The sequence below is a fragment of the Pararge aegeria genome, chromosome 22 (assembly GCF_905163445.1).
Source record: "Pararge aegeria chromosome 22, ilParAegt1.1, whole genome shotgun sequence".
NCBI lineage: Eukaryota > Metazoa > Arthropoda > Insecta > Lepidoptera > Nymphalidae > Pararge > Pararge aegeria.
In genome coordinates, this window is record NC_053201.1 from 2,690,513 (window position 1) to 2,715,963 (window position 25,451).

Consider the following 25,451-nt stretch of genomic DNA (forward strand, 5'->3'; position numbering starts at 1 on the left):
AGTATATTTATTGCGAGAGGTGCCAAAGTCTAAGAATCAATTTAGAAATTTTTGTGGCTTTCTCTGGAAGTCATATTATGCATCATCATGAATAATTTTCCTAGGAAATATTTAACAGAAAAACATAAAAAAAAAACATCTTATTAAATTGGATATAAAGAATCCAATTAAAATTAAGTTTACACGCTGAAGAGTTAGTACTTTGCTGTGAACATAAATCAAATGCAATCAAAAAATCTTAGGCCTATCACTATCTCATGAAGCTTTCGCAAACACATTTCCATTATTGATGGTTATAAACTTGTTTATTAAAAACTGATGCTACGAGTGTTAAGAAAAAGCACCAAACAAATTAAGCTGTGTATTTATTACGGGTAACTGATAAGGAAATGAATTTAAACGTTACCTTCATTCCACAATCGGAATACATTTGGAATCATCCTGAAAGTTCTCCGTTATGTTCTCGAAGGCTGTGTGAAGTCTACCTTTGTGGGGTTGAGTAGGTATACTTGGTAGGTAATTCTTGACCTACCAATACATACATTTAAAAAAAGTGTTAAAACACATCTAATACAGCGAGGTTACTATACATTCGATGAATTCCTTTATGACAAGGTAGATTGTAAGCAGCCAGCCTCGCTCTCATCCCCGCAAGATTTTGATGTTGGAAAGAGCAACTACTGAGTTTCTTGCTGGCTCTTCTTGGTAGAATCTGCTTTCCGAACCGGTGGTAGAGTCACTACAAACATACATACTTGACGTTTCAAAAGTGCTTATAAAGTGGGCCTACTTGAAATAAATGAATTAGAATATGAATTTACCTCTACACTTGGCCAGCATTACGGCCAAAACACTTGAATTCGAACCCGTGCCCTGTAATGGGTTGATAATGACGAACTAAGTATATTAAGTAAGATTTCAATGTCATTGAGAATCAGGCTGAAATGTAAAGAGCATACTTTAACGATGCCCAGACTTTACTTAGTGTAAAAACGAAACGGATTGATTTATTTATTATTTATTTAACACTTTATTTGTACAGCACTATCAAGTTAGGGAAATAAAAGAAGAATAGAAATACAAAGAAGGAAGTAGAATACAAAAGGCGGCCTTATCGCTTAGTAGCGATCTCTGCCAGGCAACCTTAGGATTAGTACGACATGAACAAGAACAGACAGGTGGTGTAAAATAATTATAAACCTACATTCAAATAGTAAAATACAAATAAATAAACTAAATTGCCCCAATAAGAAAAGTATAATGGATAAATATAAATAACAACCTAATATATACTCAATCATATACAAAAATACTGAAGAACATATACATAATGAAAATAAAAATATGAATAATATTGATATAGGACTATACGAATAATATGAAAAATATTAATATCAGATACATAACGTAGTCTATAACTGTTTCGTATGTCCGCAAAGTCAAAGAACCCTCTAAAGCCATAAAAGCGTTGAGCTGTCAGTGTAAGCTTTAAATAGGTCTCCAGTACTGACTAAAATAGTTAGTGTATATTTTTCCGATTACCGGACCGGAAGAAAAATAAATTAAAAGTTCGCCAAAATAATTAACTCTGTTGGTATGTTATCTCTTTATACATACCAAAGATGCAAAAGATAAAGCTGTTACGTTGAATATATTAAAACATAAAACTTTATTTAGAACTGTTTAAATGACCCCAAAGCAACAACACTCAAATTAGCTTCATCAACAACAAAAACTTTGGCTTTAACCCGAATTTATTGCTATTAAGAACTGGTTTTTGATTGCTCTCGAAATCTTAAGCTCACTTGATGAGTGGTTTAACCTTCCTTTATCCAAACCCATCGAAATTTTATAACGCCATACATGTCACGACTTTCGCTTTAAATGAAAAAGATGCACTTAAAGATTGTCTTACAGATGGACTTTTTAATAAAGATGCTCTTGGAATGTAAACAAAAGCATTTAGCATTCTAGATAATGGTTTTGAATGCAGTTGGCTTTTAACAATATATGTAACATCGTTTTGTGTTTCGGCTTGCGAGGTATTTTTCAGTATCGATTCAATGCTCAGACCAGTGTTTAATGTTCTGTTATGTTAAAGAATGAATGAATGGAGGATAGAGAAAAATGGAAATCGTTGGAGGAGGCCTTTACCCAATCTGGGGTTTTTGTAATAAACTAACATTTATAACAATAAATATTAAGTAAAAGAAAAATAAAAATACTAACTTTAAACTATCTTAGGTATGTAAATGTAAGTTACAGGAAATAAAAGGCTTTTTTATTTTTATTTTTAACTTTATTTTTATTTATGTTAATGAATTAGCTGGTGCGGTTGTTTGATTAACTGTGCGGGTTCGGTTAGAAATTGAATAGGGTATGAATGGGGGATAAAATGGGTATGAAAAGGGAATGAAAATGGTATCGTCGTCACAATTACGTTCAACTTATTAATGCCAGTATTATTAGAGCTTTAGGAGTATGTAAGAGAGTTCGTCCGGCGAGGTACAACCGCCATGTCTGCCGCTAAGCAACATTGTCGTATTGCTGTGTTCTGGTCTGCATGGAGTTATTGCCGGTGTTATTAGAGGCACATGATGGCTACACATCTACGCCTTAGATTGATGGATACAGAGACAACCCTTTGCAGGATGTGTTTCTTGCATGCCCTGCGAAGTGTTGCTCTGTTTATCTCTGGTTAGGTAGGCCCACTAATTGGGTTCCCACAAGTGGGCCGTCTCTCTCATTGGAGAAAGAGAACTTTGACCCACCACGTTGTTTCTAGTTATTATCAAAATCATCCGATATATCAACCCATTACCGGCCCACTAAAGGGCACGAGGCTCTTACAGTCAGAAAGGTCGTAGTCCACCACGCTAGCCCAGTGTGGATCGGTGGATCCACACACCTTTGAGAACATTGTGGAGAACTCTATGGGTGTGCAGATTTCCTCACGATGTTTTCCTTCATCGTAGAAGCAAGTGATTTTTGCTTAAAACGCACATAACTTAGAAGAGTTACTGCTCAGTGCTGGGATTCGAACTCGCCCCTCCGAAAGTTTAGTCGAGCTTCTACCCACTGTGCTATCACCGCATTATTATATATATTGGTTTTAATAACCGGGACTGACGACTAAGCTCTCTTAGTCACAAGGCTGGACATCGCGAATTCCAAAACTCCAGTTTGGAAGTGGAATTTCTTTATTCATTTCATTTATTCATTTATTCAGAATATTGGTAAGGGTACAGAATTGACACAATAAACATGGTGCCACGATAACTGTTGCAGTAGTATAAACTGTTTCGCAACAATTAACAATTAAGTATCTTTGATACAAACCAGTGAATATTTTTTTTAATACCTTGGCACGCGCTTCAAATTCAAAAACTCTTTATACATGTAGGCCGATCACAGGCACTTATGAAGCTTTCATACATATATGTTTACATAATTGTAAGGGGATGGTGATAACTTCGTTCGCCACCCTACGAGGGTACCAAACGTGGTCTGGTAGAAGAGCCCACAACACTCTTAGCCGGGTTAAATTTAATGTTATCACCATCTCATAGTAAATTAATATTAAGCTTCAATATCTATAGCTTCAAACCCAAGAACTTCAGATCAGAAAATTTTTAACGCTTTAAGCCTATCTTCAATAAAACTTTAGAATAAGCAAACTATAAAAAAAATATTTCAGTGAGGCGAGGGTATCGCTAATATATTTACTCAGGGCTGGTACTGTAATTTTTTGGCAGAAGAATCCACTATGAATTTTTAACTCGACCCGGAAATCGAACCCCTGAACTCCAGACCCAAAGTTGAACATGCCAACCACTACACTATCGAGGCTTTGGAATATAGGCCTTAAAGATGTGTGGAGCTACAATAAAACATGCTTAACTTGAAATAAACATTAATTCATCTCGTTTAATTTCAAGTGATGATAATAACAGTTAAGTAATAGCAATTTACAAGAAAGCTCTCATTATGAAATTCAGTTTAATTGTCAATAAAACAAAGCATGAGCATAATGGAGTATATTTGAGAACTAAGGGCCCCGTCACAAGTGAATTTTACCGTCGTCTTATAAGAAGTTTTTGAGCATTTCTCTTCATCTTATAGGACACTAGCGTACCCAGCCCGCTTCGCCGGGCTAGATTTTGCTTTATTTTATTTAAACAATAAACTTACATCATAAAATTTTTAATTTAAATCTCATATATTAAATCATTTATTTCTCTCCGTATTCACTCTCTTCTTTTCTCTTCTCGAGCGGGTAAAGATCATTATCTACACCCTTGTACACCCAACAATAGAATATCATCATAGTAAATAAAAGCTGTATTTCACAGTTTGACAGTTCAAAAATAGGAGTGCTCCGATCGTCACCAAACTTTACAGGATTACTCGCCAGGTCAATTCGGAGATTCCCTGAAAGTTTCATTGAAATCGGTTCAGCCGTTTCGGAGCCTATACGGAACATTCCCACACACTTTCTCTTATATATATATATATATATATATATATATATATATATATATATATATATAAGAGAAAGTGTGTGGGTGGTTTGATCTATATATATATATAATATATATATATATATATATGTATGTATATATATATATATATATATAGATCAAACGAACACATGTCATTGAGCTCAGCATCCCACTGCTTGTGACAGGCCCCGTCTTTCATAGGAGAGACGATTTTAGAGTTATACTAGTTAGAACCATCACGCCTACTAATATTATAAATGCGAAAGTCTGTCTGTTTGTTCATTTGTCACCTCAGTTTGGCTGAGACCTCAGCACCGATATACATGAATTTGGGAACAGAGTTAACTTTCATCCTAGAGATGAGCAAGTATCTCGTTAAATTATTGGATTCCAACTAGATTTATAAAAATTTGCTGAACCAATATATCCAGTAGGCAATCGGTGAGACTGCGGATGTGGACAGTGAATGAGTGGTATTTGTACTTCATATACCTATTTTATAATTGTTTTGAGACTTTAAACACCCGCGAAGGAAAAAAATATCTGAGCCCGTATCTTAGACGTAACTCACGTCTAAGATACGGGCTCAGATATTCTCTCTCTATCTTTATTTGAAATTTTGTCAAGATTGGTTAAGCAGCTAAACCGTGCGTAGGTAAATATGTTGTTTTTTTCAATACTACGGGTAGGGTTTTTATGTCCTCCAGCACGGCTAGCGTGGGCAGGAGACAATTATATCCCCGGGGAAAGGATAAAAATGTATCTTCTGACACAGCTTTATCAACATTCAGAGCACTGACGCACAAGTGGAAATAATATATTATGTGTAATAATAAACGGGGGTAAACTTCTCCTATTCCATGTTCCCGTGCTTTAGCAGGTGGACACGTTAATTATGTAATCCCCCTGTCAGGGTATATAATCGGGGGATATAATTTTATCTTCTGCCCGTGCTAGCCCTGCTGCAGCAAGTAATCTCTGTTCTAATTTTGAACGTAGGTAACAAGACCAAGAAAAATTCAGGCCTTTGCATTTATTATATCAGTATAGATTTAATGCAGACTTTGAAAGTCGTGGGTACTTCTAAATCTTATAAGGATTTCTTATTTATGTGTAGGAACCCTTAACGTACCTACTTAATCGTTTCTCAGGCAATGAGGCGCGTCTGTTTTTCCCACGTAGGGCAATTTTGTAGTATCATTGTTTAATGTTATAAAATGAACAATTATAATTGTATTATACAGGAACAACTAGTGAAATGGCTACTAAACGTTATGCTTTGATGTATGTGATGAATTGGGCTATTGTTTATGAAATTAAACTTCCACGATATGCCTACATACGTTTATAATTCCCAGGTGGCATGCTATTGACTATACAGTAATGCATGATGGAATGCAATGTTAAGGTCTAATATATACAATTCAAAATAGGCATATTCTATACAGTTTTTAATCGCCAACGCTGTCCGTTTGTAACTCTACCACCGGCCGCCAATAAACTCAGCAGTTGTTCTTTTTTAATCCCTATCCCTACTAATATTATAAATGTTAATGTAAGTTTGTTTGTTACGCTTTCACGCAAAAACTACTGAACCGATCCTCATGAAACTTTTTACACAAATTCATGGAAGTGTTAGAAGTAATATGGGATACTTTTTATCCCGACATTAAGCTCCGTTCCTTTGGGAGAGGGGATGATAGTGTCTGGCGATTTTACACCATAACTCTGACAAATTATAACCGACTTAAATAATTTTTTTGTACTGTAGAGTTTTATTATGTGTTTAATTTTGCCCAAACTTTGTGTAGATCTGAATGTGGTTGCGGATAGAGGACAGAACTCCCCAACGGACAACAGCAAACCCCTCATTTAAGGCTTAACGATACTGAATACTTTTAATTTTTTTAGACTTACAACTAAATTGAATGCATGTAATCAAAAAACAAAATCAATCGCAGACGAAGTCGCAGGCAACAGCTAGTAAACATATAAAATATATACTAGACCAACGTCATAAATATGATTTTTTATCAAATTTTGTAACATACTGAAAGCAGCGCCATCTACCTGGTCGAATGGGGTTATAAGTGTCTTTGAATGCCAATTAAAAAAATTCTAAATACAATTGGATAGGGTCTAGTTACACCCTGATCACCTAACGGTATGAAATATGCTTTCTTTACGACCACGCCCTTCAGACCGGAACACAGCATTGCAACAATGCAATCGGCAGAAATAATCATGGCGATATTACTGTCCAGGACGAGCTCTGTCACAAAAAGCTTTAGTACTATTAGGTATAAGATATAATAAAACATACTCGTAAGTGCCAAATTTCATCAATGTCCGGATGCTTCTAGTTTGCCAGCAAAAACTATTCCCCCGATTCCAATACCGCTATAGCCTAATAAGAAGCACAGGTCATATCTCGGAAATATGTTCAGCTATGAATAAAGCGATACAACCATACCAAAGGCAAAACCATTTTGCGTATTAAGTATTTTATAATACCTACATGTTTATTTAAAAAAAAACTTTATTGCTCGTTCAAAAATTAATTAGACCACTTATATTAATCAAACAGATTCGCGAATTTTACGATTTATTTAACATTATTTGATCGTTAATTTACGGTTTGTTTATTTCTGTTTATGTTTTACTTTCGTCTTAAAATGTTTATATTCGACAAGCTGAGCGCGCGTCTTTGTTCAATTTTATATAGATGCATATGGAATAATCTCTATTTGATATAGCTTGTGGCATCAAAAGTTTAATTATGTACGTGTTTGGACTATGGAAGCGGTGATAGCCGAGCAGATAGAGTTTGAAACCCAGGACGCACAACTTTTCTAAATGTGCGTTTTGATTAATTAAAATATCACTTGCTTCAACGGTGAGGAAACCGGCATGGCTGTCAGTTCAACATAATGTTCTCAAAGGTGTGTGGAGTCCACTAATCCGCACTGGGCCAGCGTGGTGGACTACGGCCTTAACCCCTTCTCATTATGGAAGGAGACCTGTGCTCTGTAGTGGGCCAGTAATGGGTCAATTTGATGATGATGATTTCAAACCCAAGCTTTTTTAGCATTCGTGTAAACTTATTGAGTGACATCTTAAAAAAATTATCTAGCTTCATCCAGTAATAACATAGCATTAATTAAACAGACATGTTTTGTCTAATGAGAGGCTTCGGCCGTGGCTAGTTACACTGCTGACAAAAAAGTTCGCAATATAGCATTCCGGTACGTCCGTCACGTTGAAAACTTTTGGGGGTAACGAACCTAACAGATTATCTCTATCTTAGACTCGATAAAAAAAACATCAAAATAAAGGTTGACAAAGTAGTGGACAGAAGCTATATGCAGATTAACAAGTTTAACGTGAATCGATGGCTATCTGAAGGCAGACCCGTTGATGTCTAATTAGGAGTATTAATTAAAATAATTATCACCCCGAGGTGTTTAAGATAAATATCTGATGAGGTGATAACATGTACCATCCTACTTCACGGGTTGAATTATTTAAAGTGTTTACTTTTGTTCATCGCACACTGCTACATGAGCCGTAAAGTACGCATGATAAACTAGAGGCGACTATACAGCATTCCTTTATAGCCTATAGCAGTCCTGTTGGCCAAGCCTGTTAAAACAGAGAGGCTATAGGCTAAGTTCTTCTCAGCAGGGTTTGCCCATAATGACTACGCTGGACAGACGTGTTGGTTATCGAAGTAGATCGCCCTCGATTATAACAGCATCATAACATCGCAATAAGTAGTGAACATCATTTCAGAAACGATTCCTCCATGCACCATCATCATCATATCAACGCGATTGTATTATGTAGGGTTTATTTAATCCCAACGTCTTATATACCAGTTTTATTCAGCGGGCCCCTGAGACAAGTTTGATTTCGTATATTCATTTCGGGATCGCTATTCCAGAACCTTCCAAGCGCCATCATCATCATCAACTGATTATCGGCCCACTACAGAGCTCGGATCTTCTCTCAGAATGAGAAGGGTTTAGGCCGTAGTCTACAACGCTGGCCAAGTACGGATCGGTTGACTTCACAGGACTTTTAGAACATTACAGAGAGTCTCGGGCCTCTCAGGTTGCCTCACCATGTTTTCCTTCACCGTTTTAACCAAGTGATCTTTGAATTGCTTTAATTGGTGTAGTGGGCAGTGAACCTGCTTTTTGTGTCTAAAGGCCGTGGGTTCAATTCCCACAGCTGAAAAACGTTTGTGTGATAAACATAAATGTTTTTTAGTGTCTGGGTTTTTATCTATGTTATACATTTATGTATATTATTCCTAAATATTCATCAGTCATGTTAGTACCCATTACATCCGCTGTAGCGATACGGGCTATATGGCGATATGTGTATTGTCATTATATATGTGTATTGTCATGTCATACGTATAGCTGTCGCCGCGGGGCGTTCGCGATTCACCATGCAAATTAAGTATTGCATGCGGCTCTTATACGACGTTGAAGCGGTGTGTGATCAACTTTACGAGTTGGCATTTTTTATTCGATAACAAGTAAGCCCTCGACCTCGATCTAACCTTATGGCAATGGAAGGACGTTGATCTGGTAGTGGATTAGATATTTGTATCTCTCAATCTAAAGCCTTAACTTGAAGCTGGAGCTAATATGTTTCAGCAGAAGACATGGATGTATTTATTACTTATTGTGTTATGTAAAGGAATACAGGTTCTATTTAGAACACTGAATCATGTGGAAGGAATAATTAGCTAGCTGATGCCCGCGATGCTGTCCTTGTTTTATTTTAGGTTAAATAATATCCCTCAAACCTTTTCCCGGTATAAAATATATTCTTTCACCGTCTCCAAGATGCAAATTATGTTATATATATTTTTTTTATTTGCCATTGATTCTACATTGATTTTATACTCATTTAATAATATTATTGTACGCACGACTTAGGTATACTGTCATGATAGATTTTCTTGGCCTTGTCAACTGCCTTTCTATGTGTAAACAGGGAACAATGAAATTCTATTCTATTTTATAATCCTCAACTGTGTAGTCAAGTAGAGAAAATATAGTTAGTAACTTCACAGATCTCTTGTACTATAAATCTGAGCCAAGAATCCCATAATGGGTACAGAGGTATTCCCTAAAGCCCTTATAATAAAGTGCGACAGCATATAACGGTATTACGAAATATGCTCAGAAGATAGTTAGCGAAGCTTGTTAGGAACAGGTTCTAACACAGGTTTGCTAGGACTTGAATACTGGTTTAGGATTTGGTTGTGTGAAATATGGCACGGTATTCCTACCTACTTGGTTTATGCAAAGTTTGTTTATTTATTTATACTCTTTGTTTGTACACCACATCAATTTCGGAGTTCTTACATTTTCAGACTACGGACATATATAACAGTGCCATTGATAATATATATACTTATATTATATATATATTTATATATATAATATAAGTATATATATTATTACGACTTCGTCGGGCTAGATTTTGCTTTATTTTATTTAAACAATAAACTTACATCATTAAATTTTTAATTTAAGTCTCATAATATATTAAATCATTTATTTCTCTCCGTATTCATTCTCTTTGGGACCTCAGTCGTGACGACCAGACCAGAGTAAATTCAGATATCGTAAATTCGTAAATTGTTATCCTGGATATCGAACCCGGAACCTCCGCTTAAAAGACCAATGCTAACTACTAAGACGTCATCGAAATATGAAGGTATTGCAATAATTTTCATTCCATACATTTAACAAGTTATATTATATTTATCTTTATCAACCTGCAATCACGAAATAAAGGTTTGAATTTGAAAATAGTAGTTGAACCAACGAGGTGTGATCTTAAAAGTCCCTAAACACAAAAACATTTCCTACAAAGAATTACACAATAAGGACTCATGTCTTGACACACTGACATACGAAAGGTTATGACACGTCGGAGCCTTGACACTTTAACATTTGGCCCAGTCCCGACTATTAGCAGCGACAAAGCACGCACGGTTTATAGAAAGTTTGACGGCTTATTTTACAGCTTATTCCTAAAGCGTAGGCCACAACGTGGCGTCTAACCTGTATCCTTTGCAGCGTTCAAATTTGCGTCCTGCTGCTCTTAGACTCTGGCACTTGGTGGAGATAAAAAAACTCACAACAAAACCACTAGAAGTAGTTTATTTATTATCCGCATCTTTTGCAGCGTTTAAGTTTACATCCTATGTGCTCTTAGACTCTGGCACTTGGTGGAGATAAAAAAAACTCACAACAAAACCACTAGAAGTAGTTTATTTATTATACGCATCTTTTGCAGCGTTTAAGTTTGCGTCCTGCGTGCTCTTAGACTCTGGCACTTGGTAAAGATAAAAAAAACTCACAACAAAACCACAATTTATTATTTAGTAACTGTTCTTACATAACTGACTTCGTCTTTACTTAAAACACTCGACGCGACGCGAAAAAAGCTAAGTATTAAGTAAATAAGGCAGAAACCAGGAGCAATTCGTCTAATACAGAACGACTAGCTGATTCTCGAAATAAGACTTTTTAAGAGACATATTGCTTATTCCCAAATTAATAACAGTATATATAAGTATTATATTAATATGTAGGTATCCTAGTCAATATACTCTAATAAGAGGCCTACATACCCGTCACTATACAAGCCACTTTATTGTCTAAGGGAGGGTTCACGCTGTCCTGATGCCCTTCTTGATAGCCAGGGAGCCCTAGTAATCGGGCTAGGGTTGTTGGTTGCAAGAGTTTCCCCGGGCGTCTAAAAAGCCAACAAGAAGGATATGCTGTGCTAGTTTTTAGTGTATGGTGTTGTCCCTGAGGGGGTATTCTACATAACCTAACCTTATCCTACTAATATCATAAATGGAAAAGTTTGGATGTTTGTTACTACTACTAAATCACTCAAAAACGGCTAGACGGATTTGGATGAAATTTGGCGTTCATGTAGCTTATGACATGGAAAAGAACATAGGCTACCTTTTATCACGATTCCTTAGTATTTCCCGAAATTCGCATGTCAGACATGACACTTTCTATACCGATCTCTCAAATAGTTTATAATATAAATAGATTAAAAATTGTTAACGAGCGAAGCTTTAGACCCAATTCTGAAGTTGCAGACGTAGTCGCGGGTAAAAGCTAGTAATAAATATATAATATACAGACATATATCGTTATCTTAAGTTTTCCCTTTTTATTAAAAGGGAAAGAAAAAAAGAAAACGAAAAATAACTTTTTTAATTTAATCCACACTACTACAAAAAAATATGGGTTATTAAAATCGGGTTGCTTTTCTTATGCTAGTAGGAACATGATAATAGAGGCAGATCAGTAATTTGAAGCTTATTCGGTTCGCTGATACAGTTTTTAATATAACTTAAATTTATTTATTTATTTTCGGTTTCACTACTTTATCATTTCTTATTTTTAAAGTAAAACTTCTTTAGGAGCGACTATGGAGAACTAACTCATATTTTTCCTACTTTAGTTTAGAAGTAACGCTTACGTCTGTGTAGTTTCCGCTATTTAAAAATAATAATTTGGATTGGTCGTAAGTATATGTCATATACTCCACGCTTCTTGACTTATACGCCAGCTAGTGGCAAATATCATAATCAATTAGGAATATTTATTTCCAATATTTTCAAACGGATTAATTGTGAATAGCAAAGTGAATAAAAATTCAACAGTTGAATATATTTATAAAATTTGAAAGTGATATTAATGAATTTTTAATAGAATATAAAATTAAATAGTGAATATTAAATCAAATGGCGGAGTCCCAGCAACATTTTACTCTTTCATCAATAAATAATAATAAAAGTTTTACTTTAAAATTTTATTTTTGTTTTGTTGCTAGCGTTTAGATTGTTTTAAGCACGGTATAGTTATTTTTAGAAGCTTTATTTTGTTATTTAAAGACGACGGAATTGATTGGAACCAGTGTAATGTAACTCCACTGGACTAAAGACCTCTCTCAACTGAAGGTTTCCTGCCCATGTTCAGCTAGGCAGACGGGTTGCTGTTCGCAGTAGAGAACGCTGCTACCAGTTCTCAGTTACAGTCCCTAAGTCGCCGTGTATGATACCCGCGGGAATATAACTGTATCCCAATAAAACTAGAGTCAAGGGCAAAACTCAGAAAAAAAACAAGTACGGACATCTTGCCCCCGAACCCTAAATAAGAGTATCCTCTTATTTAGGGTCTTGACTAAATTATGAGCACCTGTTTGGAACCACACCTGTGGCATTTATTATTATCCCCCTCACATACATTCGTGGACCATGGATGCTTTATTCGTTTTTAGTTTAGAAAAAAAGTTTGTATAACGGTTAACATGGCCGCTATTGTCGTTTCAAAATAAGAACTAAAGTATATTGCCTTTATGCTAGCCTTCTGTTAGAGTGTGCAGTATTTAATTAATACTGCACTGTGAAAGATATATTTACTTTAAAAACAAAATCAAACGCAGACGAAGTCGCGGGCAACAGCTAGTATATATATATATATAGATAGACAAAGATACTTATAATATAAAGATAAACATCCAGACACTGACAAACATTAATGTTCATCACACAAACATTTTCCAGTATTGTGGGAATCGACGCCACGGTCTTGGACTCAGAAAGCAGGGTCGCTGCCCACTGCGCCAGTCGGCCGACTTCCTACTTAATTATATTGTACGTGTCTTGACCCGCAAGATGAAATAATTTAAGGTCTAAAATAAATCTTTTTTTTTTCAAGTGCAATTATATCACCAATTCAAAGATACAGTGCTTTAAAAACCTCCATTTTAGCACATTTGTACTAAGAGTCTACCTTAATTAACTGTATACTAAAGTCGAGTTAGAAACTCCTCCTTGATAACGACCCTAATGCGTGCAGTGATAAGCTCATACACGACCTCCGTGGAGCAACGGTGAGCGCAATGAATTTAAGCAGGAGGTCTCGGGTTCGGTTCCCGCTGGGGCAATTTGGGAATTTATAATTTCTGTATTTTCTCAGGTCTGGTCCAGTGGGAGGCTTTGGACGGGGCTTTAAGTATCTTTATACTATAGTTGAGTTAGAAACTCCTCTTTGATAACGACCCTAGTGCGTGCAGTGATAAGCGCTCATAGACGACCTCCGTGGAGCAACGGTGAGCGTAATGAATTTCGATTTGCTGGGTTCGATTCTCGGCATGGCAATTCGGAAATTTGTAATTGCTGAATTTTCTCTGGTCTGGTGGGAGACTTTGGCCGTGGCTAGTTACTACCCTGACGACAACGATGAGCCGCTAAGCAATTCACTGTTCCGGTGCGATGTCGCGTGGAAACGGATTAGGAGTCAGCACATATTTTAAAATTTAATGTACGAGTACGTTCATAAAAACATTTCTAAATTTAAGAAAAAATGTGACTGCAATAATTTAAACATTAGAAGTAAGAATAAACTTACAGTGCAATATACTAGGTTACATAAAATTCATAATTCGTTTAAAGGAAATTGCATACAATTCTACAATAAACTACCAATTGATATCTTGGAGATGTCTCTTAAAAAGTTCAAAGTTTGTATTAAAACGTAAGCTTATAGAAAAGTCCTATTATAGTATAAAGGACTACGTAAACGATAAAAAAGCTTGGGTGTAAATTATTGCTCTAACCAGGTTGCTCTTCTAATAATTTAAAATGATATTGTGAGATGGTGATAACAAAAAAAAAACACCCAGCTAAGTTTGTTGTGGGCTTCTTCTTAGATCAGGACGCGTTTGGAACCCTCGTAGCTTTAGTTTTAAGTTTACGAATGTGGTTATTTATCAATTCCAGATTTTTTTTTGGTATGGCCTGTTAGGAGGCTACAGCAGTGGCCAGTTACCACCCTACCGACAAAGACGTTAGTTCTTAATCTAAGCAATTTAAATACCACTTGCTTTAAACGGTAAAGGAAAACATCATGAGGAAACCTGCATGCCTGAGAGTTCTCCATAAAGTTCTCAAAGGTGTGTGGAGTCCACCAATCCGTTCTGGGCCAGCGAGGTGGACTACGGCCTTAATCCCTTCCCATTGTGGGAGGAGACCCGTACCCTGAAAAGGGCCGATAAATGGATCGATGACGATGATGATGACCCAAGAACCTAACCCTGTACCTCATGGTTTTAATCAAGCTCACTAAACACTAGACCAACGGGGCATTTAGCCTATTTATTACATTAAAGTAATAATAAAATTAATACTCTCTATGTTAGACGGCCGATTGGCGCAGTGGGCAGCGACCCTGCTTTGTGAGTCCAAGGCCGTGGGTTTCGATTCCCATTACTGGATTATGCATGTTTTTCAGTGTCTGGGTGTTTATATGTATATTATAAGTATTTATGATAAAAAAATATTCGTCAGTTATCTTAGTACCCATAACACAAGCTACGCTTACTTTTGGACTAGATGGCGGTGTGTGTATAGTCCTAGTATATTTATTTATTTATGTGTTGAACCCATGTCGCACGCAAGATTTAAAGAGACGGGCTTAACATGATCCTGCTTATTGCCAGAGAGTATAAAACATGTTCTGGTTCCCCTTAATGCAAATACAATATAAAGTAACAAAATACTAAATTAATTCACCACAATTATATGAATAGAATACAATAATTAACCTAGCCCCAAATGCATTTCCTTTCCACGCAATAAACAAACAACAATCAGCTACACCTAATCGGTAATTTAAGTTGAATTCTAGTCCCTATTTCTTAAAGCATAAGAGTTAGTGTGAATATTTGTAAATCTGTATTCTGGATTTGTTAGCAAAAGTACAAGTTAACCAGTATGTTAATCTACAGTTATTTATGTGTAAAATTAACAGTATGTCAATGGTTCCACTTGCTATTTAATTCCTGCACGTTTTCATGTTATAATTGGCGGGGAAATTTAAGTGTTAGTTCAAAGGTTATAATTGAATTTATAAGGCAAGTCCTTAGTTCATGATGACATTTGATACACGATTTACTATCGTAGCTCGTTTTAGTAATGTGGCGGTCACAGTAAATGCCAATACAAGCGTCGGCGGCAGCGTGCAAATTTGCGTCTAACTCGCGACCAATCAAAAGGCTTGTTCAAACGGGGGTGTCTTGTGATTGGTAGAACGGTAGACGCAAACTTGGACGCTACAGTTGACGCAAGTTGAACGTCGCGTTTTCACCTTGCCGTAAGACAAGACAGTCACAAGTCGCGCAGTTTAGAACAGTGGTTTTTCTATTGGTAAAAAATACCGTAGTGTTTTGTATGATGAAGGGAGGCTTCTGTAGTACGTAACCCCTTTGTATCACGCCGGGGATCATCCCTTTGATTTTTTTTTTGTGTTTAGCTGATTAACTCTAATGATTTAACTCGGGCTTGTTGGTGAGCCTTGGAATGGGGCTTTGCCATGAAGAGTTTGAACGCTAGATCTCGAAGAAGCGCAGTGGTCGTCAGCCTGGGGTCGCCTTAGTGATGCTGAACCTTGGCTCAGGCGACGATTGATGTGACGGGGTATCGGACGGCGATAGTCCGCACGCCTCCAAGGCCGCGGTGTGAGCATACGTCCGGATGACGTCAGAAGTCGGGGACCTCGTCTTCGCCGGCGAAGACGCTGTTCAGAGATTGATTGTGTGTCCTGATAGGAGGCATTGTTTAGGCATGTTTAGGCCTGCTCGTGTGGTGTGGATGAGTAAAAACAAGCCGTAACTATAAGAGGGTTGGGATGTTGGACAGCAGGATCTTTGTGGCGTCATCTAGTTAAGGTAATGTGGAGACTGCCACAGGTGTAGTTTTTAATATAACGTACTGTAACCTCACTGAATTAACCAAAACTTTTCGGTTGATTGGTGTTAGTGGTCTTAGTGGTTTTTATGTTTAATGTATTTGTCATTGACTGTTATTGTAAGGTTTTGGTTAAGGTAAAACAAATATTTTTATAATAAAATATAGTGAAACGAGGTTGAAAATAAAATTGACCTCGACCCTCCATTCTGTGGAAGGGTGGATTTGTTGACTTTACACACCATTGAGATCATTGTGGAGAACTCTCAGGCATGCAAGTTTACACGCAATGTTTCTCCTTCACTGTCAAGAAAGGAAGTGAATAGTAGTATTTAATTTCTTAATGCGATAAGTTAAAAGTGTGTTTCTAGGATTGAGCTCGTTCCCCCCGAAAGAGCTTCCCTCCGTAGTCTTAACCTATACGCCATCATCACGAACTTCCAGCAAAAAGTATAGTTCTTTAAATTACATCTTGCTCTTCTTGTCAAGTTTTAAATCTAATTTGTCGTAAATCTCGTTTACTGATTAATTAAAGTTGTTTTTTCGTTACAACTACTTCGAAGGCATCAGATGTCGCACTGTGATGACTAAGAATAATTCAAAAGTGCTCGATAATCGATTCTTCGACAAAAAAGTATTATGATCTTTGGACCCGACGAAGCGTCCCGTTTCCACTTTAATTGTAATCGGACTATCGGACAACAAGCCTTGACCGCGGCACTGTCCACACTTACTTTAATGCGGCAAGTGTACTAATTAATCGTCTTCACATCATACTCCACACCAAGCAGACCTTCGGCAATATACCCTCTACGCACTTCGTCTTAACAATTATTCATTGTACATCTCCTGAGGATGCTCGGAAGCTTCGAAACGAAACGTGCGTAGAGGGTACATTGCCGAAGTTTTGCTTGGTGTGGAGTATAAAGATTGAACTAATTATAAAAAAAACCATACAGATTCTCCTGCTTTTCGCGGAGGATAGCAAATTAAGCTTAATTTTCATAATATATTTTCGCAAAACAACGCCTGCTTCTATCCAATATTCCATGAATCTGATCAAATAAAGCACTTCCCAACAAACACATTTTCCCATTTATAATTGAAGTAAAGAAATCCTTCTTTAAAAAACCGTGACTTACTCCATCTTACCACCATTATATCCTTACCTTTCCATATCAAGACACAGGTCTTTAAGTCGGAAGCAGTGAAGCGAAAATCGACTACAATTCTGTTTGAAAGCAGTAAATGTTAATCGATTATTCTTGTGTTTCAACAATTGAAAGGACCCCCCACAGTACAGTGATGAACTTTGCTTTTTGATACCGCGGTATAATGAAGTTCGACATTGTCCAGTTCCATACAAAAGTTTGTTCGAATTAGCATTTATCATAATTATGTCAATATTTATATAAATCTGGAAAAAATAATACAATGATGAAGTGCTATTATTATTATGAAAACGTTGACTTTACAATGAATAATTGTTAAACCTTAACAATTAATCATTTAAAGTCAATATCTCCTGAGGATGCGCCAGTTTCGGAGCCAAACGAGCGTAGAGGGTACATTGTCGAAGATCTGTTTGGTGTGGCATATAAGGATTGAAGAAATTATAAATTACACCATAAAGATTCTCCTGGTTTTCGCGGAGTATAGCAAATTAAGCTTAATTTTCATAATATATCATGGATTTCCGTCAAGTAACGCCCGCTTCTATCCAATATCCAATGTGCTATTATTAATTGTGCATAATACAAATATTATTATTATTTTTCTAAGCAGTCGCAATGTAAAAAAATAATTACTAGTTAGGATTTTTTGAAACTAGCACAAAAAAAAAAGTGTTTAAACATATAAAATTTAAATTTAAAAAATCACTGATATCCAGTATAGTGTACATTATTCTTCTAGTCAAGCTCTTTCATTAAATACCCATATTGAGGAAGTTGTGAAAAAATATGTACCCACCATTTTGTGGTGGCGGCCATCTGGGACTTATTTTCATCAAATATAGCTAAAACATTCCCGACTAATTTTAAACTTTTAAACAAAAAAAAAAGAAAATTCAAATCGGTACAATAGTTCGGGAAATACGATGCACGACGTGTTTGCGTCGGGGATTGAATAGAGATGTTTTTTTTTATGAATTTATGTTCCATTGTTTTTAAAGTAAAAAGAACATTAAACTGAAAAATTGCTTACATAATGATTTGTAGAAATAGTTTACAGACGTACGAATATGATACGTGAAAATAGATAATATTTTTATATTCAAACAAGAATAGGTCGTAATGTCATAGAGAGAAATTTGCTGCAGTTTTCGATTTCTTCGTTCGCGATACTGGATCGCGATTGATTTTCCTTTCGAATGTCGACTCGTTTTGAGTCCATTGCCAATGCTAAGTTTTGCTATAAGTTATAAGCTTTTATAGCTTTTCAGCTTAGCAGCATGAAAACTGAATGTTTAATTATTAGTGATTGCAGTTTGTCTGTTAACTATGTTGTATGTATGTGTATTGTGTATGTAGCCTAACTACTGAACCGATTTTGATGAAATTTTGCACATATAAAGCTTGCATCCTTGAAATAGTCTCCAAATACTTTTTATTCTATAAAAGCACCATGGTAACTTCAATGGGGTTTTTTTAAATAGAACCTTCGATACTTATCTATCTACGGCTTTGGAGTTAAACTAATCTTACAGAATTTTTGCACATCTTTCATTTCGAAGGTAGATATATAAGATTCTTTCTAACCCGAGATAACAAAAAAAGCTGTACGAAATAAACTTAAACCACGCGAGTATACATCATCTTAGCCGATGGACGTCAATTGATAGGCATAGGTCATTTGTAAGTATTCCCTAAGACTGTCTGTATGTCATCCTGTTTTTTTAGTAACTGTGGTCTACATTTCTGATTTTATCACTAAGTGATTCTGACCTTATGAGGTCCATAGTTAGCTACTATTCTTTAAAGCAATAAGTCGTAACTCGTAACTAGCAATACGCACTGTTGAAAGACTATGGACTGAGACATTTTGGATGAAGCTTTCCGAACTATATTCACACCATACATTACTATCCGACCATCCAACCAAGTAAACCGGATCTAATCCTAATTTTTTATATAGCTCCATGATATACAATGAACGATGAAATAAATTTGCTTGCTTGCTTGTATACTCCGCGAAAAGCAGAAGAATCTGTACGGTGCAATTTAGAATTTCTTCAATCTTTATGCTCGGTACTAAACAGATCTTTCGAAGTGTACACGCAAACAAATTTATAATTTCTCTACGCACCTTTCACTCGTGACATGCGTAGAGTAATTATAAATTGAACTGTACAGATCCTCTTGCTAATCGCGGAGTATAGCAAATTAAGATTATTGTTCTTCGTATGCTATGGAATTCCGCATAGTTACGCCTGCTTTTATCCAAAATTTCACAATCGCTTGTGCACTGTACTTGGGCCGAGCTACACGCAGTTCGTGACTGCACGAATCAGAGCAAGTTTAGTATCTCGTTTCGAGTTTGAACTAGTTTAAGTTGTTTGTCCGTTTCTAAGGCTCTATTCTATTCTTGTTCGATTTTGTGCGCTAACCTTTATGTTTAGTTGCATTATGCATTGTTTTCTTTCAACTCATTAGTGGAAACTTGATTTTTAAGAATACCAGTTTTGTGGCTTGAATATAAGCGTAGCTTATATCTACCTATACAAACCGGACGTGGGATTAAACTTTCCTAACTTATTTCAGTTGGTCTTATAAAACAATAATAAACAGCTTACATAACCTAGTAGCATGCAGCGTGTTAATTCAAAAAAATTAAAATCTTATTTATTTTACAGCAGTTATTGCCCACGAATTTTGGATATGTATGCCAATGTATTTCTCTAATCGCTGAACTATTGCTTTACAAAAAACATGTCGAACTCCTGTTCTGTGAAAAACAAAAATGCCAACACGTGAACAGTACATATATAATCCAGGACAAAACTAGCCTATTGTTATATTTTGCTGTTCCAGACTATAACCCAGCTCTGCGCAAAATTAATCAAATTTCATCAAAATCCGTTCAGACGGTCGCGCGTGATTGTTATGTATATAGTTATTAGGATACTTTTTCGTTAGCAAGGCAAATAAAAATAAAAATAGTTTAATCGTAAAGCAATGCCACTTTTAACTTACATCGTTTACTTACTTTACTTTTTAGTGAATTTTCAAGTAAATTAGAGATAAGGAAAACTCTAAAGTTATGAATTGCTAACATACCGTATTAAAAACATCTGTATTAGCTTCACTTAAGCAATCGTAGAAAGGTGTTTATATGAAAGAACAAATTATTCCATTCAGAACATTTATACTTTATCTGCAATTTAAATGATTGTCATAATAAGTACAAACTACTTATAAACTTCAAAAATCGACGGTTCAAGAATTGCCAAACAATTTATTGTTTTTTATTTCATTTGTGTGATTCAAATTTAACTTGTTTGATAATGTTGAAATTTTAATTTGTAATTTGTAAATTGTAAATACAACTGTTTAGCTTTTGAAAATTTAATTTTATTGATAAGTTCAAATATTAAGTTGTAACTTTTTTATTATAAAATTGTAACTGAACTGTTTACTATTGGAATACTAAATACGAAATGTGTTACTTGATTCCCATTAAAAACAAGTTTTACCGCGTAAAACATATCGAAGCGAGCCAATTCTTTTTCCGTCCTATTGTTCTGTACCGAACATGTTTTAACAAGTTCAACCTTACCGACATTAGTGAACGTAAACACAAGTTTATTTTTGGCTTGATTGACGAACCGACGGCCTGACACTGTTTATGAGTTATAACCATTTCTGTACGTATGCTAGTGCTACTAATAAACGCAGTGTTGTTTAAATATACCTACTTCAATATTTCTTTAGCTTTGTTCTCTTGGATTATTTTTTTAAGCGACTTTTGACTCTGTGACGGAAAAGTTTGTATCTTGAAGACTAGTATATTCAGACGGCCGACTGGCGCAGTGGGCAGCGAACCTGCTTTCTGATTCGGGGTTCGATTCCAACAACTGGGTATATTATAAGTATTTCTGTATTTAGTCATAAAAATATTCATCAGCTATCTTAGTACCCATAACACAAGCTACGCTTACTTTGCGGCTAGGTGGCGATGTGTGTATTGTCGTAGTATATTTATTTATTTATTATTATTTTATTTATTATAATACAACTTATCTCAATTATAATTATTCCTCCCCTTTATTTTTTTTCACTTTTTAATATTTATAATATAATGTTAAAAAATACGAAATCTACATAATGTTTATCAACGTGATTTTTTCTCAAAGAACTTAGATAAGGCAACAGTTCAAGAAGCGTTAGCGTTCCAATAATGATAAAAATAGGAAAATTATTTATCTCAAGTAAGGTTAACTTTTATTTAATTTTGAAGCATCGAGTCTATCTGTTAAAAGTATAAGTCAAGACAAGAGTATCTGTTAAGACTATAATATACCATCGCCTATAAAGGCCAATTCAATGTTAAGCCGGTAAAAAGCTCAACAGGCAATATTTGTTTATATAGATACTAGGTACCTACACAGATTGTTTCCGCGGTACCAACGACTTGTTTTTTTTATTCTGTAGAAACTACACTAAGTAGCGGGACTTTGTGTACTAAGGATTGATTTATTTTTAAATATGTTGCATATTTGTCATTTCTTTAAACTTATGGTTTATGGGTTACCTTGTCATCGGAAATCTATTCATCGACCCATAAGTTGTATGCACAATAACTTATACAAAAATAATTACTTTTTTTTAGACTTTTAGCTTCCTTGTGAATTGCAGGACCGTGGTTCTTGTGTGTAACGCACCTGACTTATAAAAGTTGAAAACTTAATTATGTACACCGGGTTTTTTTCATCGTAACTAGTTTCAGAGAAGAATTAAGGCTAATATGCAGCATATAGTATAAAAAAAAGCATATAGGTAGGTACTTTAATTGGCTGCACTGGAAAGAAAACGTATTCTTGGTAGAGGATTAATATTTAACTTGTTTGTGATTATTATTATGTATAAAGAACCCTATATAAATTTGATATAATACTGACCCAGATTTCTTTATTCCAAATTAAATTTAAATACTGAAGGATCGTTAAAAATTTACTATCCGAAAAGAAAAGAAGGATTTCAGTTAATTAATCTTTTTACGAAGTTGAGGTTGGGGAGACATAACCTATTCTACAGAAATGGTAAAGGCGAACAATGAAAAATCTCATTGTGTTTAAAAATAATAAATTTATTTCACAATTTCCCACAAAAGTTTCGGGGACATAGCATAATTAACACAATCCAGTTTATGCATAATCGATTACATACGGCACTTAACTACATGGGCAGTAAATAATAAATTGCTTACAAAAACATCACAAAATTTTAAATGCAATATTTACAAGATAAAAGGTATTAAACTACGTCATAAAGAACATATTTTATACAAAGTATAAAACCATTTTTTTTTACATTTTTTCATTATTGAAACAGAACAATATCTATTGAACAAATTTCAATTAACAAAAATTAAAATATTATTACGTCGTTTGATATTTACATTTTGGTAAAATTATAATTTTAACGCTTATGCGTTTAGAGTTTACCGCAATTGTTGAATGCATTATTTTTGGATAAATTTTTTCGTATATTTAACTAATATTTGGCGTCTAGTCAAATCGAAATTGGATTATCCACATTAAGAAAACTAAATACGACTATCGAAACTAAACTTTGGAACTAAAATAAAATTTGAGATCCATTGATGCTATTTACCATAAAAAAAAAGTTATAACTAAATGCTAGTTGTCATTTTAGATGAAACTAAATTTTAATAAATTAAACTAACTGTAATTAGGCTAATTAAAATTGATAAAACAAAATAAGAGATCAAATGGAAATGTAACTAAATACAAAACTTAACAGCACTAAAATGGTCCATGACAATATTCGTTGTGATTTCAACTTTAGAAACTTTAACTTAAATTGAAATACTTATTTATATATCACGTGTATATCTATATTGGGATACACGTAGTATTATTTATAGTAAAATTACGATGCTAGGAAATTGGCAAATTTCAATTTTAATAAATGTTGAACACATTTCAAAGATTGATTCAAATCAAATAATAAATGCATTGTTAATTATAAATTTATAACTTAATTACTCGAATACTAGTACATCATCCATATTATAAAATACTAGAAGAGTTTTGTCGAACTTCACCCAAATTTCGGTACGAAAAGCAAAATTCATCAAAAGCGCGATAAGTGTTAAGAATTTGCGAAACCGAATTAAAAATGAAAAGAAAAAATCCCTTCATTTTTAATTCGATTTAAACCACCATTTACAATTTAAGTGCAGTTTGACACAACATCTCGAGAAAAGAATAAAGTTTACAGAAAAAGGGATTGGACTTAAAAATACGTAACAACAGTCCAGATCTGCTTTGCAGTATCACCGTTAACAATACTTAACTAAAACAATCTTCTTTTTATCTGACCGTATTGAAGAGGGACGAGGCGAGAGACACTTTAAGGATGGCCACAACCATCACCAAATTCACGATGTAGGTCGAATTGCATCTTAAGTGGTAAGGTGGTATATAAGGCTCTCGAGGGCACTCACCTCGCCGGCTCTCCTGGGCTTCTTGGCCAGGTTGCCGTGATACCAAGATGTGGCATAAAACCTCGTACAACTCGGCGAGGAGCCGGTTCAATCGTGAAAAGTTCTCCTCTGCTGCCTCTCTTTCACTCGGCAAGTTGAATGCTATAGCCATCTTTGTCTCTCACAACGCCTTTTTCTACGGAAGAAGCGTGGACAGATTGCGGTTTGTTTTGTATGCATAAATGCTCGTGCGCGTTTGGGTTTCCTCTCCCACAGCTTTTTATGTTTATGGAGCTAAACAAATTTTTCCGTTTCCGTCAATTTTGTTTACTCCAATATTTTGATGGTTTATTATGCTATGAATATATTCAATATTCCGGAGTCGGAAAAATCACTGTGCAAACTTTCTTCCTCTCAAGAATTTTTTCTAAGTCCATAAAAAAAATATCTCAATGCCTATTTCTAAGTTTTTCTCCGTGTAGAGTTCACTTTGACACTCGAAAATGGCACACTGAGTCTAAGAGCAGAAATATGTCACAGTTCAATTACGCTAACCAGATCACTTGACCGATCGTAAAGTTCACAAGTTCACAAAAAGTTTCAGCAAAAACACAGTCGCGTACATTGTCCGTGAATCACTCGCAATTCAGAGATAATCGACGCACGGTCGATGACACAATAGCGCTAAATAACGCTCTATGCATCGCTCCAGCATTTAGATGTAAACAAGCTAACACTTCGCTCTGCATTCGACAAAAGAGGTCGGGTGACAACTAATGTACGTGTGGCCGGCGCGGAAGCAGATCGTGTAATAAGGGATAATACTTCGTGCACATCATTGCCTCGCTCGCCTCGAAGCGCGTTTGTGTGCGCGGTGCATAATGTAACCATACGCTCACACAGGCGCACCCTATTTGATTATAAATAGTTGAACGCACGGTAGCACGTTCCCTTCGCACTCTACCACTACAATGAACTGCGACACCGCTATCGCCGACTCTTTTCCACTTACAGGTCACCAAATTACGCGTCTCATTTCAAACTGGTTACATCACTGTGGCGACAGCATTGGCCGAAATGCGCTTTCTCCGTCTGTTGTTGGGGTTGGCTTCTTTGACGAGAGGGATGGCAATAGGGGTGTGGGTTTTTATTTTGGCACTGAGAAAGCGCGCCAAAGTGAACTGGCCAATGGCGTTGCGGATTTATTATGGGGTGAGATGACGTAAGGTTGCAGGATTCGAGTCCACGGGGTTGTTAAACGAAAAGCGTTCACTCGGCTATGAGCTTGTGCCTGTGACTATACGATTTGCGTGACACCGGTAATGTTTTAACGGCTCTTTGTTCTTGTACGTAAAGCTGGTTTTAATGCGATTTAGGATACGATGCGATAGCGGGAGATTACGCGTGTGTTTTATTCGTAGTAATTTGGTAATGTTTGTAGTTGGAACGTTCGCGTATAAACAGTTTTACGGTCGCGG

The 25,451-nt window shown here is 35.6% G+C and overlaps 1 protein-coding gene across 1 annotated transcript in view; it reads right to left on the reverse strand.

The window, feature by feature from the left end:
* Positions 1-24,833, reverse strand: part of LOC120633770 — a 182,522-nt gene extending 157,689 nt beyond the window's left edge. The window contains exon 1 of the mRNA XM_039904111.1: positions 23,995-24,833. Within this exon, the coding sequence (XP_039760045.1) occupies positions 23,995-24,145 (151 nt within the window). The 5' untranslated portion in view covers positions 24,146-24,833. The remainder of the gene's footprint in view (positions 1-23,994) is intronic.
* Between the last annotated feature and the right edge of the window lie 618 nt (positions 24,834-25,451).